This window comes from Abramis brama (assembly GCF_963993115.1).
Source record: "Abramis brama genome assembly, chromosome: 7".
Taxonomy (NCBI): domain Eukaryota; kingdom Metazoa; phylum Chordata; class Actinopteri; order Cypriniformes; family Leuciscidae; genus Abramis; species Abramis brama.
The window spans coordinates 39,772,614-39,797,680 of record NC_139969.1 but is presented as its reverse complement, the minus strand read 5'-3'; the positions used below and the strand labels follow the sequence as shown (position 1 = coordinate 39,797,680).

Sequence of the window (25,067 nt, the reverse complement as noted above, 5' to 3'; positions counted from 1 at the left end):
CGGACCCGATTGTTCACCACACCGGCCGCCGCGTCAGGAAGTATCGCGTGATATCAGGTCTCGCGATGTAAACAATTGCTTTACGGCCAAAAGAAATCTGCTAAAATGCTGTCATTATTGCGCTCCCTCACGCTGTTCGAACCCGAATGAAGAAGACGTTTTAAAGAATGCCCCATCTGCTTTGATGTCGTTGATCTACTAGCCTCTGGTGTCTGAGAATCGCCAACGAGTTTTTACAAGAGTGTTGTCAAATATCTATTCCGAAGCTGTGGGGGGAACTCTAGAGAGAAACCTGCGAGCAAAAAGCGAGAATACAGCGAAGAAATCCCGAAACTTTTTTTTTTTTTTTTTTTACCTACGGAAGTGTTGAATCTTTTTTTAATTTAAATATTTTTTTTTATTATTGAAATCTTTCCAGTACAGACATAACAATTATAAACATTACCATTTGAACATGACAGTTTAAGGGCCTGCTCACATATCGCGTCTTTTGCGCGCGCAAGTACGTTATTTCAAATGTAGCCGCGCGGTATGCACGCTCATAATGGAAGCGACGCGGTCGCGGTGCGACGCGCTCGTTTTTTCCAAGCGCGTCCGCGCCGCATCGAGATAAAAACATCTCAACTTTTCAGAATGCCGCAAGCGCACCGCAGGTCACGTGACAAGAACCAAGCTTAGCAACGACAGACGCCTCCGAAGCGCAACCACCTCGAGCGCTTTGGAAAAAGGAGAACGCGGCGCGCCTAGCGTTTTCGACGCGTTTTTATGCGCGATATGTGAGCGCCGCCTAAGATGGCTTGTGGACAGAGTCAAACACAAAAGACGCTTAAAAGAGAAGCGAGAGAATTACAAGAGATAGAGATAGATTAACATAGTGAAAAAAAAAAAAAAAACGGGAGAGCTAGGGATTTTGTAGCATTTCGAGATCATCTATCGTTGTACAGAGTTTCACAGCATTCTTTCCTTTCATGTGTTTCAGAGATGAAAAGTAACAGTACAATTCTTTGTGAAAAGCAAAAAATTTGGGAATGGATTTCATAAATCTGTTCTTGTGTATGAAGAATTTTCCAAGTATTACTATGGAGTTGATCAACATATTGTGATAGTTATCTTTGACAATAAAACCATCTAAAACATTTTCTTTCTTTAAAACAGGAACAGGCAGATATTTAGACAACCAATGGAATAAATCACTCCAGAGGGCATTGATGTAAATACAATCATAGAACATGTGATCTGTGGTTTCTGCGTTATTGGTACAAAAGACACAGTTCTTACAGTCAAAACCAAATCTATTAGAAAGAAACTCAGAAGATGGATAGATTCCATTTAGGACCTTGTAGTGTACTTCCTTAACTTTTGGCATAATTGGAAATTTAAAGAAAAAGGATCTTAAACATTCAGCGTCTTTTTTGGAAAAAAACCTGGAGATTGAATTGTAAGATCTAGAGAACGGGTACAGTTCTTTGTTAAATATTTGTCTAATATCGAGGTTACTTATTTTACATTCGAACATATTACTCCCTTGTACCAAAAGCGAAGGAAGCTTTGGAGTCGAACAGTCTCGATGCCGGTGAGATATCATTAAAAGAACTTGCTTAGGTATTGCATTAACAACTTTTTTATATTGCTGTTTGTCTATAATATTAAATTTAGCACAAAAATCCTCGAATGAGAGTAAGTTACCATTACAGTCTAGTAAATGAGAAACAGACCAAATGCCTTTATCTAACCAGTTTTGTATAAACAGAGATTTACGATTATGTAAAATATACCTGCAGTTCCATATTGGGATATTGTGGGGACTAAAAGTATGTTTGTATATCATTTTCCAATAAAACAGAGTTTGATAATGAAATGAAGAGATTTTATAGGGAAGTTTCTTGAGGTCATAATCACAACTAAGGAGAAATTTGATGCCACCAAGTTTCATAAAGATATTGTTGTGAATGTGAAACCAAATTTGTGTTTTTTTATTTAGAAATTGTTTTAGCCAGTTGGTTTTGATTGTACCATCAATACATTCAAAATCAATTGCCTTAACCCCGCCTTCTTCATAGTTTCTAATCATTGTACTCTTTTTTTTATATAATGCGTTTTACCTTTCCAGATGTAGTTAAAGTTTGCTTGGTTTATTGCTTTGATTGCTTCCTTGGGAACTGACAATGACTGGGCTGGGTAGATGAAGCGAGAGATGGTTTCAGTTTTTGTAAGTAATGTTCGCCCTATAATAGATAGATCTGTCTGAGACCAAGAGTTGAGATGAGCTTTACATTTTTCCAAGTTCCCCCAGATATTAAGTTTGGTTAATTGATTCACGTCCTTTGTAATTTGTATGCCTAGATACTTAACTGTTGTTTTCACAGGGATGGAATGAATAACTGAGAGATTACAATCATGAATAGGTAGCTATCGCCTTTTATCAACCACAAAAACCATCACATTTTGTTCTTTAATAACCATAAAATGCTCATCTTTGTAAATACTTTATTTCTTGTCTTTCACAACAATACCAGTGAAAATACACCAAATGCATATTTGTCAAACGAGCCAGAAGGCTGTAATAATACAATAATTACATAAAAGTTAATAACACTGGACTTTGAGGGTAAGATAACTTGAAAAGCACCAACAGAACAGGGAATCAAGTGATGTCAATTGTAATAATATACATTTACATTTATGCATTTGGCAGATGCTTTTATCAACGCGACTTACATTGCATTTCAAGGTACACATTTGCATTCTTATCAGTTCTTATATAATTATACAATTCTTATACAATATAAAGTATAATAAAAAATAAAAAAAACTGTATTTTTCTGTGACATACTGTCTAATGCATTGTAAGCAGAATAAGCAGTGTGGGAAAATGCAAGTTTTACATTTTGGCCTAAATGTGGTGATAGAGGAAAGGTCATGAAATCACCAAAGTCATCCTCAACAATGTGACCCTGGACCACAAAACCAGTCACATGGGTCAATTTTCTGAAATCGAGATTTATACATAATCTGAAAGCTGAATACATAGTTTACTTTCCATTGATGTGTGGTTTGTTAAGATATGACAATATTTGGCCGAGATATAACTATTTGAAAATCTGGAATCTGAGGGTGCAAAAAAATCTAAACATTGAGAAAATCGCCTTTAAAGTTGTTCATTTATGTTCAGGATTGTGCTGCATTCACTCACAAAAATAAATCAGCATACTAATAATACATAGACATAGGACAAGTCCATTTCCTTCAACACGGTCCTTTGTGCAGCTTCCATCTGGGGAAATACAGAAAAACAAAACAGCAAGATGTAGGATAAGAAGGTGAGGGTTGACTTGACCAGCTGTCTTTGCTATGAGCTGATTGGCTGTTGAAACAGGTGTCTTACATTCTAACCAGCAACTGGCGAACTGACAAGCTGAGTCCCAGCGACACCATCAGCCGGCTCGAGTCGCTCTGAGACGGGCCAGTTCACGTCGCTGCAACGTTATAAAGCGGTTTCATCTCATTGTCAATCTTTGGTCTGAACTGGACTTAAGCCACAGTAATGGTACAGAACTCTCACTTAAATTAGTGAGACATATCAAAATAAGCCAGGCTTTTCCTTTATCCACCTTGATGGAACACCCCCTGGTCTATTTTAATAAATATATTTTAATAAATAAATTACCTAAATTGTGTTTTCCTCTTCATCCTCACTGGTGTCTGGACTACTGAGGCCACTTAGATCTTCCGCTTCAACATGTAGAAGGACAGAGGCCTCAGGACCTAAGGCAGTCTTGTATTGTTGGAGGATGACTTGCAACCTTTCTGACACCTCAGACAGTCTTCTTCTTAAGAGACAGCAAAGTCCCTCATTTCCCTTGTCTACGTCTCAAAATACAAAAGAGATTACATTAAAGACAAACTACATATTAAGATTGCTTCATAAGACCAAAGAACTTCAATGGAAGAGATAATAATAAGCTTAATCTTGATGTTATATTAACCCTATATCAGGACACAAATTACAATGTTCAAAATTCTTTTGTTAATTTCGTCTTTCATGTAACAGCCATAGTCCAACAAATCTGCACATCTCTCAAGCAAATGTGACACACTTTAAAGCCGTACTGACTTGTTACCATAGCAAACAACTTTAATCCCCATTTTATTAAGTACAAACCAAATGACCACGACAAACAGAGCATCCAAGTGCTGTGACTGAGAGACTGATATGGTTTGACTTTTTTTTCTTTATAATATATTGTAATATAATTATATTGACAGGGTTTTTATTCAACTTACCCTCCTCAGCCATCTTGTTCTTGAGAACCACTGCCAGGCTCTGCAACCATGTGCAGTGTTGTGCCATCTCCAACACCAAAACGCTTGTTTCCTCTGGCAGTCGCATTGTCAACATCACTTGGTCATGCAATGGTTTCTTGATTGAAATGTTTGCTAAGAATCAATAACAGTTATACATGAGACAATATTGAATAATAGCACTGCAATGTTTTGTAACTACAAACATGTACTTTTTTATCCAATTCATTTATAAAAAAAAAACTGAAAATACACACACAAACTACCGGTAAATGAATATTACATCACTCAATATGCTACATGCATGCCTTAGTTCTTTATACTCTATATGTGACCCTGGATCACAAAACCAGTCATAAGTCGCACGGGTATATTTGTGGCAATAGCCAACAAAACATTATATGGGTAAAAATTATCGATTTTTCTTTTATGCCAAAAATCATTAGGATATTAAATAAAGATCATGTTCCATGATGATGTTTTGTAAATTTCCTACCATAAATATATAAAACATTTATTTTTGTGAGTGAATGCAGCACAATCGCCAACATAAATGAATAGTATCTCGGACAAATATTGTCCTATCCTAACACACCATACATCAATGGAAAGCTTATTTATCCAGCTTTCAGGTGATGCATACATCTCAATTTAAAACAAATTACCCATGTGACTGGTTTTGTGGTCCAGGCTCACATATAGCAGAGCAGTAAATAAATTCCTGTGAAGCATCTGAAAACTTACATAGCAGTGCCATGAACCTCCCACGGCCATATCTGAGACACGGTGCTCTCTCCAGTAAGGGAATGCTCCACCACAGCAACGTCAATGTTTGTGGCAGAGTCTAGTACAAGACCATTATATTTCTCAATCTCCTGAAGAAGGAGCTTTTCGTCTTCTGCCAGCTTCCTTCGAAGGCGGTGACGAAGCTTGCTGCGGTCTAGAAAGACATAAAGTACAGGGGTAGAGGTTTGTGACAGAACTGTTCAACAAGAAAAAATGTATTGCAGCCAAAAAGTGAAAGCATGTTGTGCTTTAATTACTTTAGAATGGGCAGTTTTTAAATAAAACTGATTCAATGTATTTGCTGGTGGAGTAGGATGCATACAGTAGCTTCAATTTATTAACCTATTTTACTCTATTGTTATACTATTCTGACGGTAGAGGGTTTGCTTCCGCTGCCTCACACTAAAGCCCCTCAGTTGACTGCTGAAGTCCTCTGTGTGCGGTGCCTTGACTGGCATGAGATGTATCTGGTGTCTCTGTAGTGAAAGCAAATTCATTGTTAAAACAACACAGAACCGTTTCAGAGTTTGAATTTGTATATACTGTAAAACCTCTTTTAATCTTTTAAACTTCATTATACTTGGTATGTGCACTTCCAGCAGGGAAACTGGAATATACACAATAAACTCAACATAAATATGGCATAACATCTGATGGTGACATGAAGTTGGCTTCGGTGGCAGTTGATGTCACCAACTGTTGTAATCCAGATGATCAGCCTACTATCTTTGGCTGCTCTTGAATGTCAAAATTAAAATTTCAGATAGCAGTGGAAAAGGTTTTTTTTTTGTTTCTTTTATCTGGTCATGCTAACCACCAGCTGCCCATTCCTTCACATCAGATAGCCACTGTGACACCACTTCATCTGTGCAATGTAGCTCTGTTTTTAGTTCAGCTAGCCTTGCAGTCTCATCCTGGAGTCTCTGACAAGTCTGATGAACAGTGTTATACAATAATCAGGATTAAAACTTTGTATGATTAACAACAGGCCAAGTGCACACAACAAAAGGACACACAAAACAATTAATAGTAGAATTACCTTCACATATCTTGTGGAAAGTGCCTGATGTAGAGAGAGACTTTTTTTGTGATTCCACCCCATTGCATGCAATGTAAGCATGTCCACCCGAGCTGTTGAAAGCAAATAATGAGGCTATGATGCTCAATCTAAATAAAGTATGCAAGAATATTGCAAACACTCTGATCACCTGCTTTGGACATATATATGGTCGTCAGGGCACAACATGAGAGGTAGCTATTCACTTGCTCCACCTCCTCACCGGCGGTTGTCCCTGCTCCTTCCTGGTTTCTCCCACTCCATTTAATCTGACAGTAAAGAGTGAAAGAAATTCAATTCAATTTGATTTATATAGCCCAATAACACAAATCACAATTTGCCTCAAAGGGCTTTACAATCTGTACAAGAAATGGATATGCAAAAAGACTACATAGTATAGTATAGCCCTTAACTTCATATTATTAATGTGCTTGTAAACATTACAAATGTGCATATGATGCAAAAATATTATACATACCTCACACTTAGTTGCATGGGCTCGAGCATGCATCACACTGAGGAAAGGTTTCATTTTCGTCAGCTCCTGAAGAGCAAGAAGGACACAAGCAGCTTTCTCCAAGTATGGCCAATATTTGCAAGCCACATCCATTGCAAAGAATTGTGCCTTGGCTGGCATGAGCTCCTTCTGAAGATACAGAGGGTAGGCAAATATCTCCCCCCTGTACATGTTAAGGGCTTTCAGAAGGAATCCGTGGCGACACACAGCAACCTCCATCCCCTCTTCATCCAATTTAGAAGCCCTCCTTGAAGTCTCCCTCGCTGCTGTCCACTGGGCGTCCCCACATGTGCCTCTTCCCGGTGTCTATGACACACAAAACAAACACAACAAATCAAATAAAAGCAATGGTGTCATACAATATAATATATCTCAGTTATTCTCTCAATTTGATTTTGGAGTTGTTGGTAGGCAAAAATAGTTGAAGTGTGTGTGTGTGTGTGTGTGTGTGTGTGTGTGTGTGGGGGGGGGGGGGGGGGTTGGGTATATATGGTTCTTTTTGTAACAACTATTTTGTCAAGTTATAAAACTTGCATTTCTCACTGCTTTCTGTATGGTGTCGACAAATCTAGACACCGCACTGTCTTCAGCCACAAAGAGCCCCTCAAAAAAGCCAGGATCATCAGAGCTGAGGAAGAAAGAAAAATAGGAAATCCATCAATGAAATATATTAAGTAAGAAAATAAATCAATAAAAAGACTGGAACAAAGACCACCTTCTGGTCCGCGAAAGCGATATAGCTTTCTGTTTCCATCTGCTGAAACAGCCAACGTTTCCGGCGTGCAGGCTGGGCAGGTGAGAGGAGCACTACAGCAGAGCTGGGCTTCCTCAAATGATGCATATAAAAGCTCTAAGAAGCTGCGCTGCAGTGCATCGCCATTGATATGTCCAGACTGGAAGATATAAGAAATATTATTTGTAATGTAGTGTGCTTATGGCAAGAAATTTTATAATACGGTAATAACAATTACACTTACTCTTCCTCCACACTTAGTGGGATGCTCCAGCAGCTTTGCGAAGGCTTGTCTGGAGAATCCCGGAGAGATGATCTTGAGTTCCTGAAAGGAGTTCTAGAGGTCCAGTGTATAAAGCGTGGAATTGGTGACAGAGGCGGGCCAAAATCCACTGCTAAGGAGGTCCTTCAAGTCCGGGGTCCACTGCTGCTGGCACGCTTGACATACATATAGTGGCTGATGCAAGTCAAAACGCCCTTGGAACAAAAAAGTAAATATAAAAAAATATAAATACACATTTACCACATACTTATTTTTACAACAGTAAATTCATTCTGCACATTGTGCGGATTTCGTGGGAACATACCTTGCTCATGGGTGCAATATCTACCTTTCTCTTTAATGACGCATGATGTTGGAGGAATGGCTTCAAAAAACCCATTAATCAGGCATTCCCTGTTGTGGAGTGGCTGTTTTTTGTGACGCAATACATCACAGTCCCCACAGAACCACTCACTCATCAGGAAGACACTCTTTGCACCTAGAGAGAATAAAATAAAATAAAAACTGTGTTTTTATTGAACTTTTCATTTACATAAAAAAAAAAAAAAACAACAAGTTAAAATAAATACAAAAGTCCTTGACAGCACTTCAGATAATACATCACATACCAGTGCATTGTCTGCATAGTTCAAACATTAATATATATAAGATATTTACTTCAAACTAATTTTTCAATTAGTGCCCACTTCCGTCGAAAAATTTCCGATTTCAACTGCAAGTCTGCTGTCATTTTCTCAAACATGTATATCTGTTTCAGTCTATGTGTCCATTCTGTCACAGTGGGTTCACGCACCTTCATCCAGTTCACAGTGATTATCTTCCTAGCTGACATTAACAATATATGCAATACAAACAAATGGGATTTACTGAACTGATCTGAAGGGAAACCTTCAAGCAAAAAAAATTGCATTGGAATATCTCTTTCTAAAACTTTATCGATTTCCCTTTTAACCCCCTGCCAATACCCTTGTATTTTGGGACATTCCCAGAATATATGCACATAGTCCCCCACCATCCCACAATCTCTCCAGCATTGTGATAATGGCGAAGTACTGTCAAATTTGGCAACCACCAGTGGAACTCTAAAGAATCTCATTTTCATTTTCCAATCAAATTCCTTCCACATTTGACTGCTGATACCCTTATGACAGCCAGCACATATATCTGTCCACATCTCATCCTCTATGACAGTATTTAACTCTAGTTCCCAATTCCTTTTGATATGAAACGTGTCATCGGATCGATCCTGCATTAACTTCCCATAGATATGTGCTATATGGTTTTTAGTAGGTAGATTGTGTTCAATAATATTGATAAAATATTTTTCAACATTTGTTGAAGATCTTTTAATTATGTCCCAATGTTTATGAGTTGTAATATAGTGACGTAATTGTAAATATCTAAAGAGATCATTCGATCTCAGTGTAAACTTGTCACATAATTGAGAAAAAGATCTTATGGTTTCCCCATCAAAAATTTTATTTATTATCTTTAAACCATTTTCTTCCCACCTATTAAAGGCACTATCCCATATAGAAGGAATGAAATCTGGGTTACCTGTAATGGGTATTGCACGTGATAAGGTGATTACTCCTCTAAACTTTTTCTGTATTGTGGACCAAATTTTTACAGTATGCTTTATCCATATATTTGTATTCTTCACTCTTTTCTGTGCATGCAAGTCCATGAATGGCAGAACTGTCAAAGAGACTCCAGGAAGTGAATTCTGTTCAATATTAACCCATTCTGCCTCCTTATCAATGCCAAGCCAAGCAGCCATAGCCCTAAGCTGAGCAGCCCAATAATAGTATCTAAGATTAGGAAGTTTCAAACCCCCCCTGTCCTTATTTGACATAAGTATTTTAAGCCTAATTCTTGGTCTTTTATTTTGCCAAATGAACTTTGAAATCAATTTTTCTAGTTTATTAAATGCTGAGACTGGAACCAAAACAGGAAGAGATTGAAATAAGAAGAGAAGTCTCGGCAAAATATTCATTTTTACTGTTTCAATCCTTCCAAACATGGAGAGAGGTAGTATCTCCCATCTCGCCAAATCTTTTTTTATGGTCTCAAAAAGCTGTGTGTAGTTAGCCAAGTATAAATGTGATGTCTTGAGTGTAAGGGTAACCCCCAAGTATCTGAAACCCCCACTAGACCATCGAAAAGATACTTCATTATCTAACTGAGTGGGCCAATGTCCTGAAATCATCATTGCTTCTGATTTCTCAGCATTTATCTTATATCCAGAAACTAAGCCATAGTCTCTAAGGCACTCTAAAAGGGCTGGGATAGATGAAACAGGGTTTTCAATGAATAATAATACGTCATCGGCATATAGCGATATTTTATGACACTTCCCTCCTTTATCTGTTATCCCTTGTATTCTGGGGTTGCTCCTTATTAACTCCGCTAGTGGCTCAATACTAAGAGCAAATAAAACTGGAGACAGTGCATCTCCCTGACGAGTTCCCCTACCTAAATTAAAAAAATCTGAGCAGTGACCATTTACTCGAACTCTTGATTTAGGATTTTTGTAAAAAATCTTTACCCACTTAACAAAAGTGTCATGAAACCCCATATAATTTAGAGTCTGTTCCAGAAACACCCAGTCCACCCTATCAAATGCTTTCTCAGCATCTAGGCTGAGAAGCATTGAGGGTTACTATCTTTTCCAATTTGTTGTAAGTTTAAAGCTCTTCTTATGTTATTTGTTCCATATCTTTTATTAATAAATCCAGTCTGATCCGGTTTGACCAGTTTTTTAATATGCTTCTGAATTCTGTTTGCTATTATTGAAGTTAAGATTTTCATATCCTGACATAGTAAGCTTATTGGTCTATAGGCCATACATTGTGTAGGGTCTTTTCCAGTTTTATGAATTACAGTTATAATTGCGTCAGACCATGAATGTGGGGGGTCTTCATCATGTAGCACATAATTAAACACTTTACATAAATTAGGAGCTAATTCGTTTACAAATGCCTTGTAAAATTCCCCGGAGAACCCGTCTACCCCCGGCGACTTATTGTTTTTTAAATTTGCAATAGTCGCCCTTATTTCTTCTTCTGTAATAGGGGATATTATTTCCTTTGCTGTTTCTTCTGTTAGTTTGTTTAGTTCAATTGTTCGCAAAAATGTTTTAACTTTTTCCTCCTTATTTATTAAATTCTGGCCTTCATATCATTTTTTATAATAATCTTCAAATGCTTTGACTAAATCATGTGGTTGTGTTTGCATTTTTGAGGTATCTGGGTGTTTGATTTTTGGAACTACCCTGCTCGCTTGAGCCTTGCGTAATTGAAAGGCCAAGAGCCTACTAGCTTTATTACTCATCTCGTAATATTTTCTACTTACAAATCTGAGTGCCCCCTCTGCTTTATATGTAAGCAAATCATCCAGTTTCTTTCTTTCCTGCTTTAAACATTCTAGAATTTTAATTTTACCTGTTTGTTTATGTTCAGTTTCCAGTTTCCTGATTTCATTCTCTATCTCATTTTGTTTGGCCAATCTCAATTTTCTGTTCCTGGATGTTATTTCTATTATTTTACCTCTTGTCACTGCTTTGGCCCCCTCCCACAATATAGATGGGGTAACCAGTCCATTATCGTTAATCTCAAAGTATTCAATCAATTGTCGTTTTATTTCTTCTTTCGCCTTACAATCATTTATTACTGAGACATTTAATCTCCAGTATTTAAATTGTTTGTCTTGTCCTAAATGAAGTTTTAGCCTGACTGGAGCATGATCATATATAGTTATGGGATCTATATAACATTCTTTTATATTGTGTATATCTGCTCTTGATGTACAAAAAAAGTCTATTCTAGAATAACTACCATGTACATGCGACATAAAGGTAAAATCCTTCTCTTTAGGATGCAAGTGTCGCCAAATATCAGTTAAACCTAATTCTCTCATTATTCCTAATAAAGTTTTTACTTTTTTTGACTTTGGTCCCCTCTCTGCTGGTAGCCTATCAACATCACTATCTAATACACGGTTAAAGTCCCCACCAATTAAGTACATTCCCTCACCTTTCTGTGCCAAAAGAGAAAAAACGTTCTTGAAAAATTGTGGGTAGTCCTCGTTAGGTGCGTAAAGATTAAGAATAGTGATTTTATTGCCTGCAATTGTTCCAACTACCATGACGTATCTCCCTTCTTTGTCTTTGTATACTTGCTCCATATTAAAAAAAACAGACTTGGCAATCATGATTGCAACACCTCTTCTCTTCCCCTTGTTATATGAAGCACTGTAAACTTGGTCCACCCATTCTCTCCTCAGTTTTAAATGTTCCCCATCAGAGAGGTGGGTCTCTTGAAGCAATGCAATGGAGCATTGCATTTTTCTAAGCTGATTAAATATTTTCTTTCTTTTAATTGGGCTGCTCAGTCCTTTTACATTATAACTGACACAAATTAAATTATCCATTGACGTTAGTATAAATGTATATTTTAGTCACCGGTATATGTTCTAGTAATATAGAAAAACAAAAAAACGCTTTAGCTGTCAAGGGTAAATAATTAAAGTAAACAAAAACAGGAACTATATACACGAACAAGACTTCCAAACATCCATTCGGCCAGGTTCTTGTTTCGTAGGCCAAATCCCGATGTAAGAAGGGCGGGAGTTGTGACGTTGACTCCCTGGGGTATCAAAAGTGCACCAAGTGCGCGCAGCCAGATTTGAAACACGGCCGCCTCCAAGAGTGATTTCCACTCCGCAAAACGTCAGTAAGCATCCGTCAATTTAGAGAAAAAAAAGTCAATTATTATCCCGAAAGTAAAGAAGGGAGAGAGAGAGAGAGAAAAAAAAAAGTTTCTTAATCATATGTATTCTACAGTGAGCCAATCTCTCTCTTTTATAATGTAACCAGAGTTTACTCACATTCTGAAGCAGAAATATCCTATTTAAATGTAACGTATTTGAGCGAGTCACTGCTTCAAAAATGCTTGAAGATCCGCGTCGGACAGCAGCGCAGTATTCGGTCCACGTCTACTTTTACCTTGCACTGACCATCTTGCCTTCGAAATTTCTTTTACTTGTCGGTCTCGATCATCCACTCGAACTTTAATTCCCAAGTCTCGTAGAGTTGGTGCAGCATCCATCAGGTTAGGAAAAGTTTTTGCTCCCGTCTCCAGGTAGATCCTTATCTGTGCTGGGTAGATACACTGAGCTCGCACATCCTTCATTTTGAGCTGTTTCATTACGTCTCGTACCTGCGCTCTCTTCCTCTGCAGCTCAGGTGAATAGTCGTTGTCAAAGAAGATTCGTTTCGCGTTGTAGAGGACCTGTTTCTGTGACCAGGCTTTTCGTAGGATTGCGTCCTTAACCGCGTAGTCCAGGAATCTCACTATTATCGATCTCGGGGGTGCGGCGGGGTCTTTCGGTTTGGCTGCAAGGGCCCTGTGTGCCCTTTCAATCTTTATCTCCATGTCCTGAGGAAGCTGTAGAACTGTGGTGAGCAGATCTTTAACAAATTCCGCCGTGTTTTCTCCTTCGCAGCCCTCTGGAACTTGATATATTCTTAGATTATTCCGCCGAAGTCTATTTTGTAAGTCCTCGCATCTATCTGTGAGATCCGCCTCACGTTCCAGTAGATATCGTAGCGCTCTTTCGTGTCTCATCCCAGTCTCCTCAGCAGTACTAATCCGTTCCTCCGTTTCCGCGATTCTGCTCTCCAAACCGTTTACTTGGCATTTTAAGTCCTCAATCGAGGTCTCCACTTTTGTCAGTGATATTCTTGTTTGTTTATGCCCCTCTTGGTTTTCTTTTCTTAACGATTTCAGTTCTTCCATCACTTCAGTAAGTTCGGGAGCACGCGGGCTAGATTTAGCAGGCCTAGCAGGGCTAGGTGATCGTTTCTTATCGTCTCTCTCTCTTGAGTTTTCATTTTTGGAGGTATTCTTGTGTCTCGTTGCTGTACTCATTCCAAAAACTCTGAATATAACTGAATTTGTAATATAAATCGAGATTTATTACAGAAATCCGACGGAGCTTCACTTTCAAGCGTTTGTCATTTATCTGACGTCACCGGAAGTCTCCCAAAAAAATCTAATATAAGACATTTTTTCAGGTGAATAACTCAATAGAATAATAAAATAAAAGTACAATAAAAGTACAATACGCTCAATTTAAGCTATTTCAAATTTAGTTAGATACTAGGTTTGATTCTATTGTATGGGATTGCATAGTGGCTCAGTGTTTAACACTGTCACCTCACAGCAAGAAGTTCCTAGATTTAATTTTATCATTAATGTGTTTTTCATCTGGGTATCCAAGTTTCCTCCCATCCGAAAAGACCTACATCTTAGCCTATAAAGCAGGGCACTGAACATTAATTCTCAGCAAACCTACCCTGGGTAATTAAAGTTGAATATTAATGAAAACCAACCTAATAACAGTAGGCATGTGGCAAAGCCAACACAAGGGATGACCAACAGCCTCTTTTGCAATAAGACATTTTAGGTGGTATGGTCTTGCTTCTTTCCAGCGCTCTGAGGCTTTGTGCTGCCGAAAGACCACGATGATGCAGAGCTTCTTTGAGGCTCAGCAGAAGGACATGACGCCAAAATATCAGAGAGCCTCTCCATATTTTTTTCTCTAAAGAAAATATGAAATAAAGCTGTAAGGGACAATTTAGATGAGGACCAATTAAAAGTCAACTAATCCATATTTAGAATAAAAACACCATTTCATGATTTAGTATCAAACTGGACCAAATATTTACTAAATTGTGTTCTTTATCTATTGCCCTGTCAGTTTAGTCTAAGGGGTTTTTCTTTAATTACTTTAATGACACATGGATTTTTAGATACATTTAGATTTGTACTTAAATTCATCACTGTTATTTACCAAATTCCTCTTGAGGATTTAGTTTTGCTGAGGGTACAGTAAGTGGAACCTCCACTCAAGCGGAGTGTATGTGACTGTAAAACAGTACATAGAAGAACAGGTTAGGATATCACTGCTTTCATGTTCTTTTTTTTCAACCTATATACTGAACAATTTATGAAATATATTTTTGTTAAGTGCTTGGTAATGTCTTCTACTATAGTGCCACTGAAAGGTTTATATACTTTTTAATGTCTTTTTCGACGCTGGAATATTTTAACAGTGTTTTAAATTCCTACAAATGTCAAATAATTCAGATATAACCTGTAGCTGAGTCTCGGCGCCGCCCTCCTCGCCCTCCTCGCCTCCCCCTCAGTTTGCCACGTCCAACAAAGGCCTTTTAGAGGTCTGTGGAAGGTCTCCTCCAGAACGTGCACATTTCCTCTCCACAGCTGCTCTCTGTGTTGAAGTGAATATTTCTTGTAAGACTGATGTTGTTAAAGGTACTGGAAACAAAAGACAGGTAACTAGTGAAAGGAACACACAACATAGTGTGTTATTAAGGTGTTGAACGGATTAAATGAGGGGGGATGGAACGCTCTATTCTTCCAAAATATATTCCCTCATTTACACAAGCCACAGAGCATGATATGATGTTAATTGCTTAATTGAATCATGCAATATACCTGTATGAAATCTTCGGCAATCATCCTTCTTCCACATTCATCACAGTTTTTACTTTAATTTGTCCCCCATCCGTTTGTTTGTATAAAATGATTGAGATATATAAAAACTCTAACCCTGGCTTCAGCTAGAATGTGGTCATGTTTCATTTCAAGAGCCATGTGTATCACCTCTTGGTAGTGGGGATCCTCTGAGTCAAGGCTATGTTTGGTGGCCATTGCAACGCAGATACAGACACTGACCGACAAAGACATAAGACAGACAAGTCGATAAAGACGAACAGAGAGGAAAGATTAAGGAAATAGATAAAGACTGAGATAGATAAAGATATAGATTGGAGAGATGGATAGAAATACAGATAGTGAGATAGATGGACAGATAGTTTGCGAGAGATAGACAAGAGATAGAAAGAGGTTGGCTCTTAAAAGTGCCTTTGGGTGTTGAAAACAGGTGTATCTTGGTTCGAAAAGGTGAAGTTTGACAGAATCTGCAGGGAGAACACAAAATGCTAATTATGTAGTGTAGGCTAGCTAAGTTTATATAAGTTTCAAAAAGTGTTCCCAATAGTGAGAGATTCCCATTTCCTTATAAATACTTATAGAGACAGAGCGCAACGCGTCATAATCTGAAGACCACGCCCACCAAGGGGGAAAACAATCCAACCGTCTCCAATGACTTTGCATTGCGAGAGGCTGCCTCCTTGTCATTTCTTGCTTCTAACAAAAGACAGAATAATGCCTAAAAGCTGCTATGTGACAAGGTGTACAGCAAACAAGCTAAGAAACCCAGAAATAAGTTTTCATAAGCTGTCGACCCCAAAAAACAAGCGTTTGAGGACATAAAAGTGGATACAGGCTGGAACGAATGGGTAAATTGTGGGATCCTGACACTCAGTATGCACTAAAAATACACTACGTGTGCAGTAAGTTAAACATTTGGTCACTGGTGAGTCAAATATCCAAATGTCAGTTTTATATATTATATTTCTGTAAGATAAACTATCCTGTGTAGTCGATTACGGTCTCCTCCAGCGGGCGTACGTTCTCAGAGTAACGAGACACGTGACGCTCTGTCTCAACTGCCTGCATCCACTTTTATGTCCTAAACACTCGTTTTTTGGGGTCGAGAGCTAATAAAAACTTATTTCTGGGTTTTTTAGCTTGTTTGCTGTACACCTTGTCACACAGCAGCTTTTAGGCATTTTTCTGTCTTTTGTTAGAAGCAAGAAATGACAAGGAGTCAGCCTCTCGCAATGCAAAGTCAATGGAGACGGTTGGATTGTCCCCCCCCCCCCCCCCCCCCAGTGTGGGCGTGGCCTAAATGCGCTCTGTCTCTATGGTTAAAATTAATAGAAAAATATTGTTTTTAAAGATGTGCAGTAACGTTAGGCCAAGTGATATTGTTATTACTGACAGTGACACTTTACAATGACGTTCGAGAGAAGATGACATCTCTCTAGATAATGAGAGTTAGCTGATGTTGAAGTTAGCTAACCATTTTTTTTTATTTTTTTTTATTAAAGATTCATATATCAAACATACAACAAGGCACATTGTAATCATATTCAGTCAATCTTACAACATGAATTGAACATGGAGTACAACGTTGATACATTTTCCAAAAACAAAACCAAAAAAAATAAATAAATAAATAAATAAATAAAGGGAAAAGAGACCAAGAGACTCAGCAGTAGACACTAAGGAATGAGTTTGCATAAGTATTCATGAAAAATTAGGGCTTTTTTGTTTTGCAACATTTCAGGGATTGTTTATACAAAATTATATAATTTAGAAAGGCATTAAAGACGGGATGTTTTAAGAAATCGACATTTGTGTATGAAATATTTTGCCATTAAAATCAGATTATTCACTCCAAACTCAGTTGTTCTGTTCTCCATTTGAAGACCAAATTTAACGTATTCATATGTTAAAATTGGGATATTTTGTGTATCGTACATGATCCAGCACTGGAAAGCATCCCAGAAGGTCTGGGTTACACTACAAGAGAAGAAGAGATGTTCTGCGGTTTCAATATCAGAATTACAGAAAGTACAAACATTCACATCCATATTAAATCTTTGATGCAAGAAGTTGTTACATGGATAAATCTCATTCATCACTTTGAAGTGAACTTCTTTTACCTTCGGTGAAATAGGAAAAGAAAGGTAACTGGTTCTTATCTTCACTAAACAATCGCTGGTAAATTTCTGGAAGATATGTTTTCTCTTGAGTGGTGAAGGGAAGCAGATCGAAGTGAGAACATTTCTAAAAAAAGTATTATTACATTTATTTTTATCTAAGAAATTATAAGCATCTATGATTAACGTGGGCTCTCGAGGAATAACCACAGAGTATGTTAACATGCCTTTTACTAAAGTGATCAGAGCTTGTGGGATTGCCTGAATTACAGTTTTAAATCATATGTTAAGAAGTTACCAGAATTATCTAATAAATGAACAATCGACCAGACACGCTTTTCCATCCATTCACCGTAGAAAAAAGATTTTCTCTTAATTGTCTTAATAACATCTGTTATTCCATATTGGGACCGTGTGAGGAGTAAAGTTATGTTTGTATATGAGTTTCCAGTATTGGAGAACCTGTTGATGGAAAGTTGAAAGCTTAATCGGTAGTTTGGAAATGTTGAAGTCACATCTTAACAAGAAATGTATGCCACCAAACATTTTGAAGATTTTGAAGGGGAAATCAAACCAGAAATTATCACCTTTTATAATAAAATTCTGTAACCATTTTAATTTGATGGTACCATTCATTGGGTCAAAGTCAATGGCATTTAACCCCCCTTCTTTGGCAGGTTTCACTGTATCGCTTTTATTTACATAATGATATTTATTTTTCCATATAAAATTGAAATTATCTTGATTGATCTTCTTAATTAATTTGTTGGGTATATCCAATGAGTAGGCTGGGAAGGTAAGTCTTGACAGGCTTTGGATTTTAGTAAGTAAAATGCGTCCAAAAACGGATAAGTCTCTTTGAAGCCAACTGTTAAGAATAGTTCTATTTGCCTCTCTTTATATCAAAGCGCTTAGATGTTCCAAATGGCAGAGACACTGAACTGTTGATGTCTGTATATAGCAGATTGATTATGTCAATAAACTTATTCCCAAACCCAAAACACTCCAGAGTCCTTAAAAGAAATTTATGTTCGACCATGTCGAAGGCCTTGTAAAAGTCCAAAAAAAGAATAATTCCATCATCCTTAATTAAGTGCTTATACAGATCTAATACCAATCTTATATTGTTATGTATAGATCTGTCTCGGAGAAAACCAGATTGAGTATCACTTATAACATCAGCCAGACCATTCCTCAACCTGTCAGCAATCACATGAGAAAACAGCTTATAGTCAGTGTTCAATAAGGTGATAGGGCGAAGATTATTGATATAGCCTATCTTTTGTCTTTGGCTTGTTTGGGAATGTACGGTGACGCATTGCTGCCACATACATATTATTTTTTCCCCTCAATTATGTCGTAATAACGAGATCTTACGTCGTTTTAACGACATCTTTTCTCGTAATAACGAGATCTTATGTCGTTAAAACGACATATTTTCTCGTAATAACGAGATCTTATGTCGTTTTAACGACATCTTTTTCTCGTAATAACGAGATCTTATGTCGTTTTAACGACATCTTTTTCTCGTAATAACGAGATCCATATGTCGTTAAAACAACATATTTGTTTGCCCTTATAAGGACATGTGTAGTCATGTACAAAATATGCCTTTATCCACATAAAATTGACAGCCTATCGCGCCTTTATCACACTTTTACGTTCAAAAAGCTTAAGCAAACATAGCAGCCCCCAATCATGCAAAATTAATCAATGAGGCCCTTTTTTTAAAATATATTTTATATAGGCCTATAAGGTTTTTTTTTTATATGATATATTAGGCTATATAATAAGATTTATTTTGTTAATAGGCTATATCTTAATTACCTAGAGATATAATTAAACAAAAAGTTGTCAAAACACATCTAACAGAACATAGCCTAAGTTGTTTATTTTTTACAACATTGTGTTCTTATTTTGTTTAATTAACGAAATGTCAATCTTCGTCTTTATAACAGAAGATACAATACAATACAAAAATCTTCAAGATGTATAACGGATTGTCACCTTATAAACAGTCCTTTGGAATGGAATAATAAACCCTTATAATAAAGAAAAAGCTTCAGTGATAAAGATCATTTGCTGTACACACAGAAAAGCAGATGAGCCCAGAATTTGAACGCAATGCATTTAATTATACGTTAAGCGGTTTCCTTCCATAGAAACCCTTTATTATAAAGAAAATAAAGGTGGCTCTTAACGTGTCTTTCTACGGGAGGATGGGATTGCGGTGCAGCAAATCCTTTAAATGGTATTCAATGCAAAACAAAAATGAAAAGTACAAGTAGCCAATAAAATAAACAAATTATTGTGGCATTAATTAGCCCATAAACAATATTTATTTTAAAGCCTAAACGAATTTGTTTAAAGAAAAACACCAGCGCTGGGCGTTTATCTATAGGCTAAGTGTTTCAGCCGCCCTTTTCAAACTGGCGCAAGAAAATGCAATAGAATTTGATTTGTTAAACATGAAGAGGACTTATCAGTCTGGCATGGCCGCTCGCTCTAACGTTAACCTAGATAAATGTTCGCTATTTTTAAGCGCATATCCGAGTGTTTGTGCGGAGTGTGGAGCGCGCACTGCATGACATGGATGCGCCGGTGCCATCACTCGCATTTTCCTATCAACAGTGGAAACAACTTAAAATACTCCATCATTTCTGGTCATACAGAATATAATAATACATCAGTCGCAACTACTTTTATTTGTGTAAACTCACAACAACAAGAAAACGTTGTGCTTTTGTAAAATAAAAGAAAACGAACAGGGCGCGCTTTCATGATCTGTGAATTGGAGCGCGCCTCACAGACATGAGAAATATAACTAACTATATAAAGTTTATTTAAAAAAAATGTCCACCAACGAAAAAAATCCAATCGAAAGCAAATACGGTACCATCTGATTATGTAATCCTGTCCGTGATAGGCGCATATGGGCTACATTACAGCGGAGATGTATGGAGATATGTTTGCAGGGTGCCTAACCGCACTGATATAGAAAAGACTAGGTCATTAATAAACAATTAAAATGCTTTGTTATTTTTTTCAGACACATTTATTATATCATTAGCCTACTTTTGCCAGTGCTTTGCGGCAAGTTTTGCATGCGCTTGAGCGCGGAATACAGGCTATAGCCATATATGAACCCAGGATTGAATATAAACGTGTGACCCTCTGGGGTCCTTCGGGTCCATATGGTCCCGAAGCGTTTAAATAAAAAAATGTAAAAAATCATAGCTTCATCGGAATGGTCCGAAATTTGGTGACTTTGTTGGTACTTGGTATATGAACACCCAAAAAAATTGGGGACAGGATTTGAATAGTCTAAGCGGTTGTAAAAAAAATAGTCACACTCAGGACCTTCGGGTCCAAATGGACCCGCCATAGGAAATGAATGGGAAATTGGCAAAAATGTGACAATACAGAGTTTTTTTTCCGTACAATCTACAAATCAGCCACGATCCAGAAAAAAAGCACACAGCAGTGAAGGGGTGAATCTATAAAACATCAAGAGTAAACATCAATATTATAAAAAACAAGTAAAAAAAAAAATATTATGATTTTTTTTTCTATATATTAATCCCGCCCTTCAGGTCCATTTGGACCCGAAGGTCCCAAGTGTGACTGTTACACGAAGGACCCCAGAGGGTTAAATGAATGACTACTAGTCTAGAAAATCCTTTAGTCTATGGCAACTCTAATCAATAGCCTACATTTAATATTTGACATTATTTAATTAGTAGGCTAATTAGTATCCAGCTCTTTACATTAAATTAGTTGAGTTAGCATAATTAGTTAATGAACTAATAAAATAATAAAATAAAGTTTAAATTAAGATAATACCGGTAACCATATATTTATTTATTCCACCACCACACAAAGGACTGTTTATAAGGTGACAATCCGTTACATGTGAAGATTGTATATGGCTGTATCTTGAAGATTTTTGTATTGTATTGTATCTTCTGTTATAAAGACGAAGATTGACATTTCGTTAATTAAACAAAATAAGAATTAAAAAAATATAAACAACTTAGGCTATGTTCTGTTAGATGTGTTTTGACAACTTTTTGTTTAATTATATCTCTAGGTAATGAAGATATAGCCTATTAACAAAATAAATCTTATTATATAGCCTAATATATCATATTAAAAAAAAACTTAGGCCTATATAAAATATATTTTTTAAAAAGGGCCTCATTGATTAATTTTGCATGATTGGGGGCTGCTACTGTTTGCTTAAGCTTTTTGAACGTAAAAGTGTGATAAAGGCGCGACAGGCTGTCAATTTTATGTGGATAAAGGCATATTTTGTACATGACTACACATGTCCTTATAAGGGCAAAAAAATATGTTGTTTTAACGACATAGCATCTCATTATTACGAGAAAAAGATGTCGTTAAAACGACATAAGATCTCGTTATTACGAGAAAATATGTCGTTTTAACGACATAAGATCTCGTTTATTACGAGAAAAGATGTTGTTAAAACGACATAAGATCTCGTTATTACGACATAATTGAGGGGAAAAAATAATATGTATGTGGCAGCAATGCGTCACCGTACTAATCCACTAAAATAAGACGTGTTTTTCTCCCCTTCCTCTATCCATTTAGCCCGAGACCTTACATAAGCCCCTTGAGCTTTTTTAAGATACAAGTGATCTAGTTTTTCTTGTAGGTTAATTAAAGTGCTTTTATCAGCATTGGACATTAGAGTTTGCGCAGTACGCTCGACCCCCAGGAAGTAAGAGCTTCTATTTGACTTCACTTGTCTTCGTTGAATCCAATGGGGTCGCTGTGTCCAGTTTATATACTGTCTATGGATTCAAAGGAGACAAGTGAAGTCAATTAGAAACACTCACTTCCTGATGGTCGAGCGTACTGCGCAGACTCAGACTGAGCTTGACGACGTAGATGTGACGTGAGCAACCTGGCCGTCTTCTAGTAGCAGTGCCAAGAGAAATCTGAATCATTCCCTTCCGAATTTTGCAGAGCCGGAGAGTGTGAGTAGGAGGTGTCCATGAGCTAGGAGCAGGAGAAACTTTTGCTATGTATTTTGATTAATTATTTTGTCACTTTGCCTCCACGTCCCCGCGATTGCCCGCGAGCTTCTTCTCCTGTCCATACGGTAATCTCATACTGTGCGACAGAGAGTCGCGTGGGTATGACGCAATCGTTAGCCTATTTTTACAAAAATTGCTTCTACGGGGTTATAACGTAAGATACAAGGTAATGTCCAGATGAAAACTTTCTGTTGGGTTCTTGGCGAGGAGGCATTTGCTAAGTGAGGAAGCACTCTCCTCTTACAAGACGAAGCAATTCTTCAAAGATGCCAGAGCATTCTATGTCAGAAGCTTTCAAAAAGTAAAAGAAAAGTTCCCAATGAGAGACCAAATCTTGACAAATCTGTAAGTGGTCAATCCAGAGAACCAAGATGATGTGAAACCAGAGCAAATTTTGACTTTGGCAGAGAGATTTCCAAATGTGATGAAGGCAGATGCCAGAGAACAACTCCATTTAGAAATCCTGGATTATGTCTCAACTAACCTGGAAGCACTGGTGCCAAATTACAAGAATTTACCAGTTGATGAGTTCTGGGGGAAGCTGTCCAAAGTAAGACCTGTGAGCTCAGGGCTGTTGAGATTCAGGGAGATCTGTCAGCTGATGAAGGTGCTACTGGTGCTGCCAAATTCTAACTGTGACGTGGAAAGGGCATTCAGCATTGTGCGTCACATCAAGACAGAATTTAGGAGTCAGATGTCTCACCAAACACTTGTGAATCTGATGTCTTGCAAGATAAACAAATTCATTGACACAGAGTGCTATGAGGTTGAGGTTTCTGGAAAGTTGCTCAAATCTGCGAAGCAAGCAGCAACAAAGTACAACGAAAGCTTGCAACAAAAGTAAAAGGCATAGGAAATAGGCCTAGGCCTACATGTAGGCTACATTTGGCGTGTATGTAAATAGTTATTTTATTCATTCATTGTTCTGTTATATTCAGCTGTATTTTGGTATACAAGTAAAGTCATGTTCTGTGGTGAAATGTCATATCCTTGTCCTCCTTCCTATATATATTTTTTTTTTGGGGGGGGGGGGGGCTTCGGGATACCTCCCTGAAATGACTTTTTGCAGGTTGGGATGTCTGGGCTAACTAACGGTAACGTTAATTTAGGTAAACTATAGACTTGAGCTGTAAGTTTGGGCTTTTAATCACATCTTATGTGTAGATGAGAGATTTTGTAATTTTGTAAAGGTTTTGCTGACAATTGGTCAATGGATGAATGGAAATAAGCTAATTTATTTAACCTAAAAGTATGCACTGTATGGTTAATTCATAGTTATCATGTGACGTCACACCATTACGCCCACCTGGAGGGCAAAATAAGGCTTTCCTCCATCGCCCAGTCAGTTTATCAGGTTTGTAGTTAGTATTAATGTAGTAAAACAGTGTTATTAAAAGATCAAATCCAATATATGCCGCTTATTCATGATGCATACTTTGTACAGGTAAGCAGATGAACACAGAACAAATTATTTATAACATAATAATATTGTTTGTCTTCTCCCCTTTACAGTATTGTTTGCCATCTAGTCCTGATCACAGAGTTTAGCTCCAAACCCTATTAAGCAGACCTGAGCAGCTGATCCAGGATCACCAGAAACTCTGCAGAACTTTGGTCTGGACACCAGTGATGTAAGTTCAGAACATATTGCAGGAGATCTCAACATTGTCACTCAAGGTCCACTTACATGCAGAGGTTTACTCCAACCTAGTCCAGCACACCTGAACAAGCTAATCAAGGTGCTAAACTCTGGGTGCATATCACTCAGGTCTCTAGCTCAGTAGTCAGTGGTTAAGGGCCGTCTTTATCACAAAATCCTTACAGTGCACTGAAACATTCGCTCCCTAAAAACTCAGTTATCGGAAGTTCTGAAGCTCAAAACTTTAATCACACGAGACAGTTCGCTACAAAATGACATGTGATAGCTGATTTTAAAACACAAACCAATATTATATTTCAGCATAAACATACGTCGCTAGACAGGTAATGTCTAATCAAGTAAACATTTACAATTTATCTATGACTGAAATCTTGCACAAATATGTAGAGGGAAAACTCAAGTGTATACTTCACTTTTTGGACAACCATTGTTTTTTTACATTTACATTTTGGTTATTGTTTTCTTTCTCACTTTAGATGCTGGAGAAAACACAGCCAGGCTAAAGCATTCAAAGTGGAAACTTCTGTCGTGGCTCAATAATCCAGGATTGGGACGGTGGAAGGAGCAGATCAGAGATCAGGCAGAGATCTACTGGTGCCCCTGAGGAACTGATTTACCTCCTAATGTGTCAAACATTACCAAACATTTTCATCACTCACCTTCATGTCGTTGCAAACCTGTAAGACTTTCGTTCATCTTTGAAACACAAATGTAGATCTTTTTAATGAAATCTGAGAGCTTTCTGTCCCTCCATTTCACAGTTTATGCAACTACAACTTTCAAGGTAGTAAAGACATTATAACAATAATCAATATGACTCCAGTGGTTTAACCTCATCTTTATGAAGTGAAGTGAATGCTTTGTGTGTGCAAAAAAACCCATTGCATCTTTATTCACAAAATATATATCTCTGACACGTGTTCACGGAGCACCACGATTCATCAGGGTTGTGTTGGCGAGAGAGCCGGCCATCTCATGCGTCGGAGATACATCATTTGTGAATAAAGA

General features: G+C 37.5%; 3 protein-coding genes across 3 annotated transcripts in view; 1 reads left to right on the top strand and 2 right to left on the bottom strand.

Moving 5' to 3' along the window:
- LOC311087282 (NACHT, LRR and PYD domains-containing protein 12-like) overlaps positions 1 to 25,067 on the top strand; it is a gene marked incomplete at its 3' end in the record, with an annotated part of 349,673 nt that overhangs the window by 296,577 nt on the left and 28,029 nt on the right. The gene's annotated exons all lie outside the window — the stretch shown is intronic.
- LOC311087298 (uncharacterized protein) lies at positions 2,986 to 5,755 on the bottom strand. Its single transcript, XM_084120605.1, has 5 exons — positions 5,346 to 5,755; positions 5,047 to 5,242; positions 4,285 to 4,437; positions 3,668 to 3,870; positions 2,986 to 3,476 (listed from the first exon to the last, which is right to left on the bottom strand). Exons 2-4 carry the CDS (start codon positions 5,057 to 5,059, stop codon positions 3,668 to 3,670), a joined length of 369 nt encoding a protein of 122 aa, XP_083976731.1. The 5' UTR covers positions 5,060 to 5,242; positions 5,346 to 5,755; the 3' UTR covers positions 2,986 to 3,476.
- Positions 5,760 to 7,285, bottom strand: LOC311087025 (uncharacterized protein; the record flags this gene model as incomplete). Its single annotated transcript, XM_084120279.1, has 5 exons — positions 5,760 to 6,020; positions 6,128 to 6,219; positions 6,297 to 6,414; positions 6,624 to 6,968; positions 7,244 to 7,285. 5 exons carry the CDS (start codon positions 7,283 to 7,285, stop codon positions 5,898 to 5,900), a joined length of 720 nt encoding a protein of 239 aa, XP_083976405.1. The 3' UTR covers positions 5,760 to 5,897.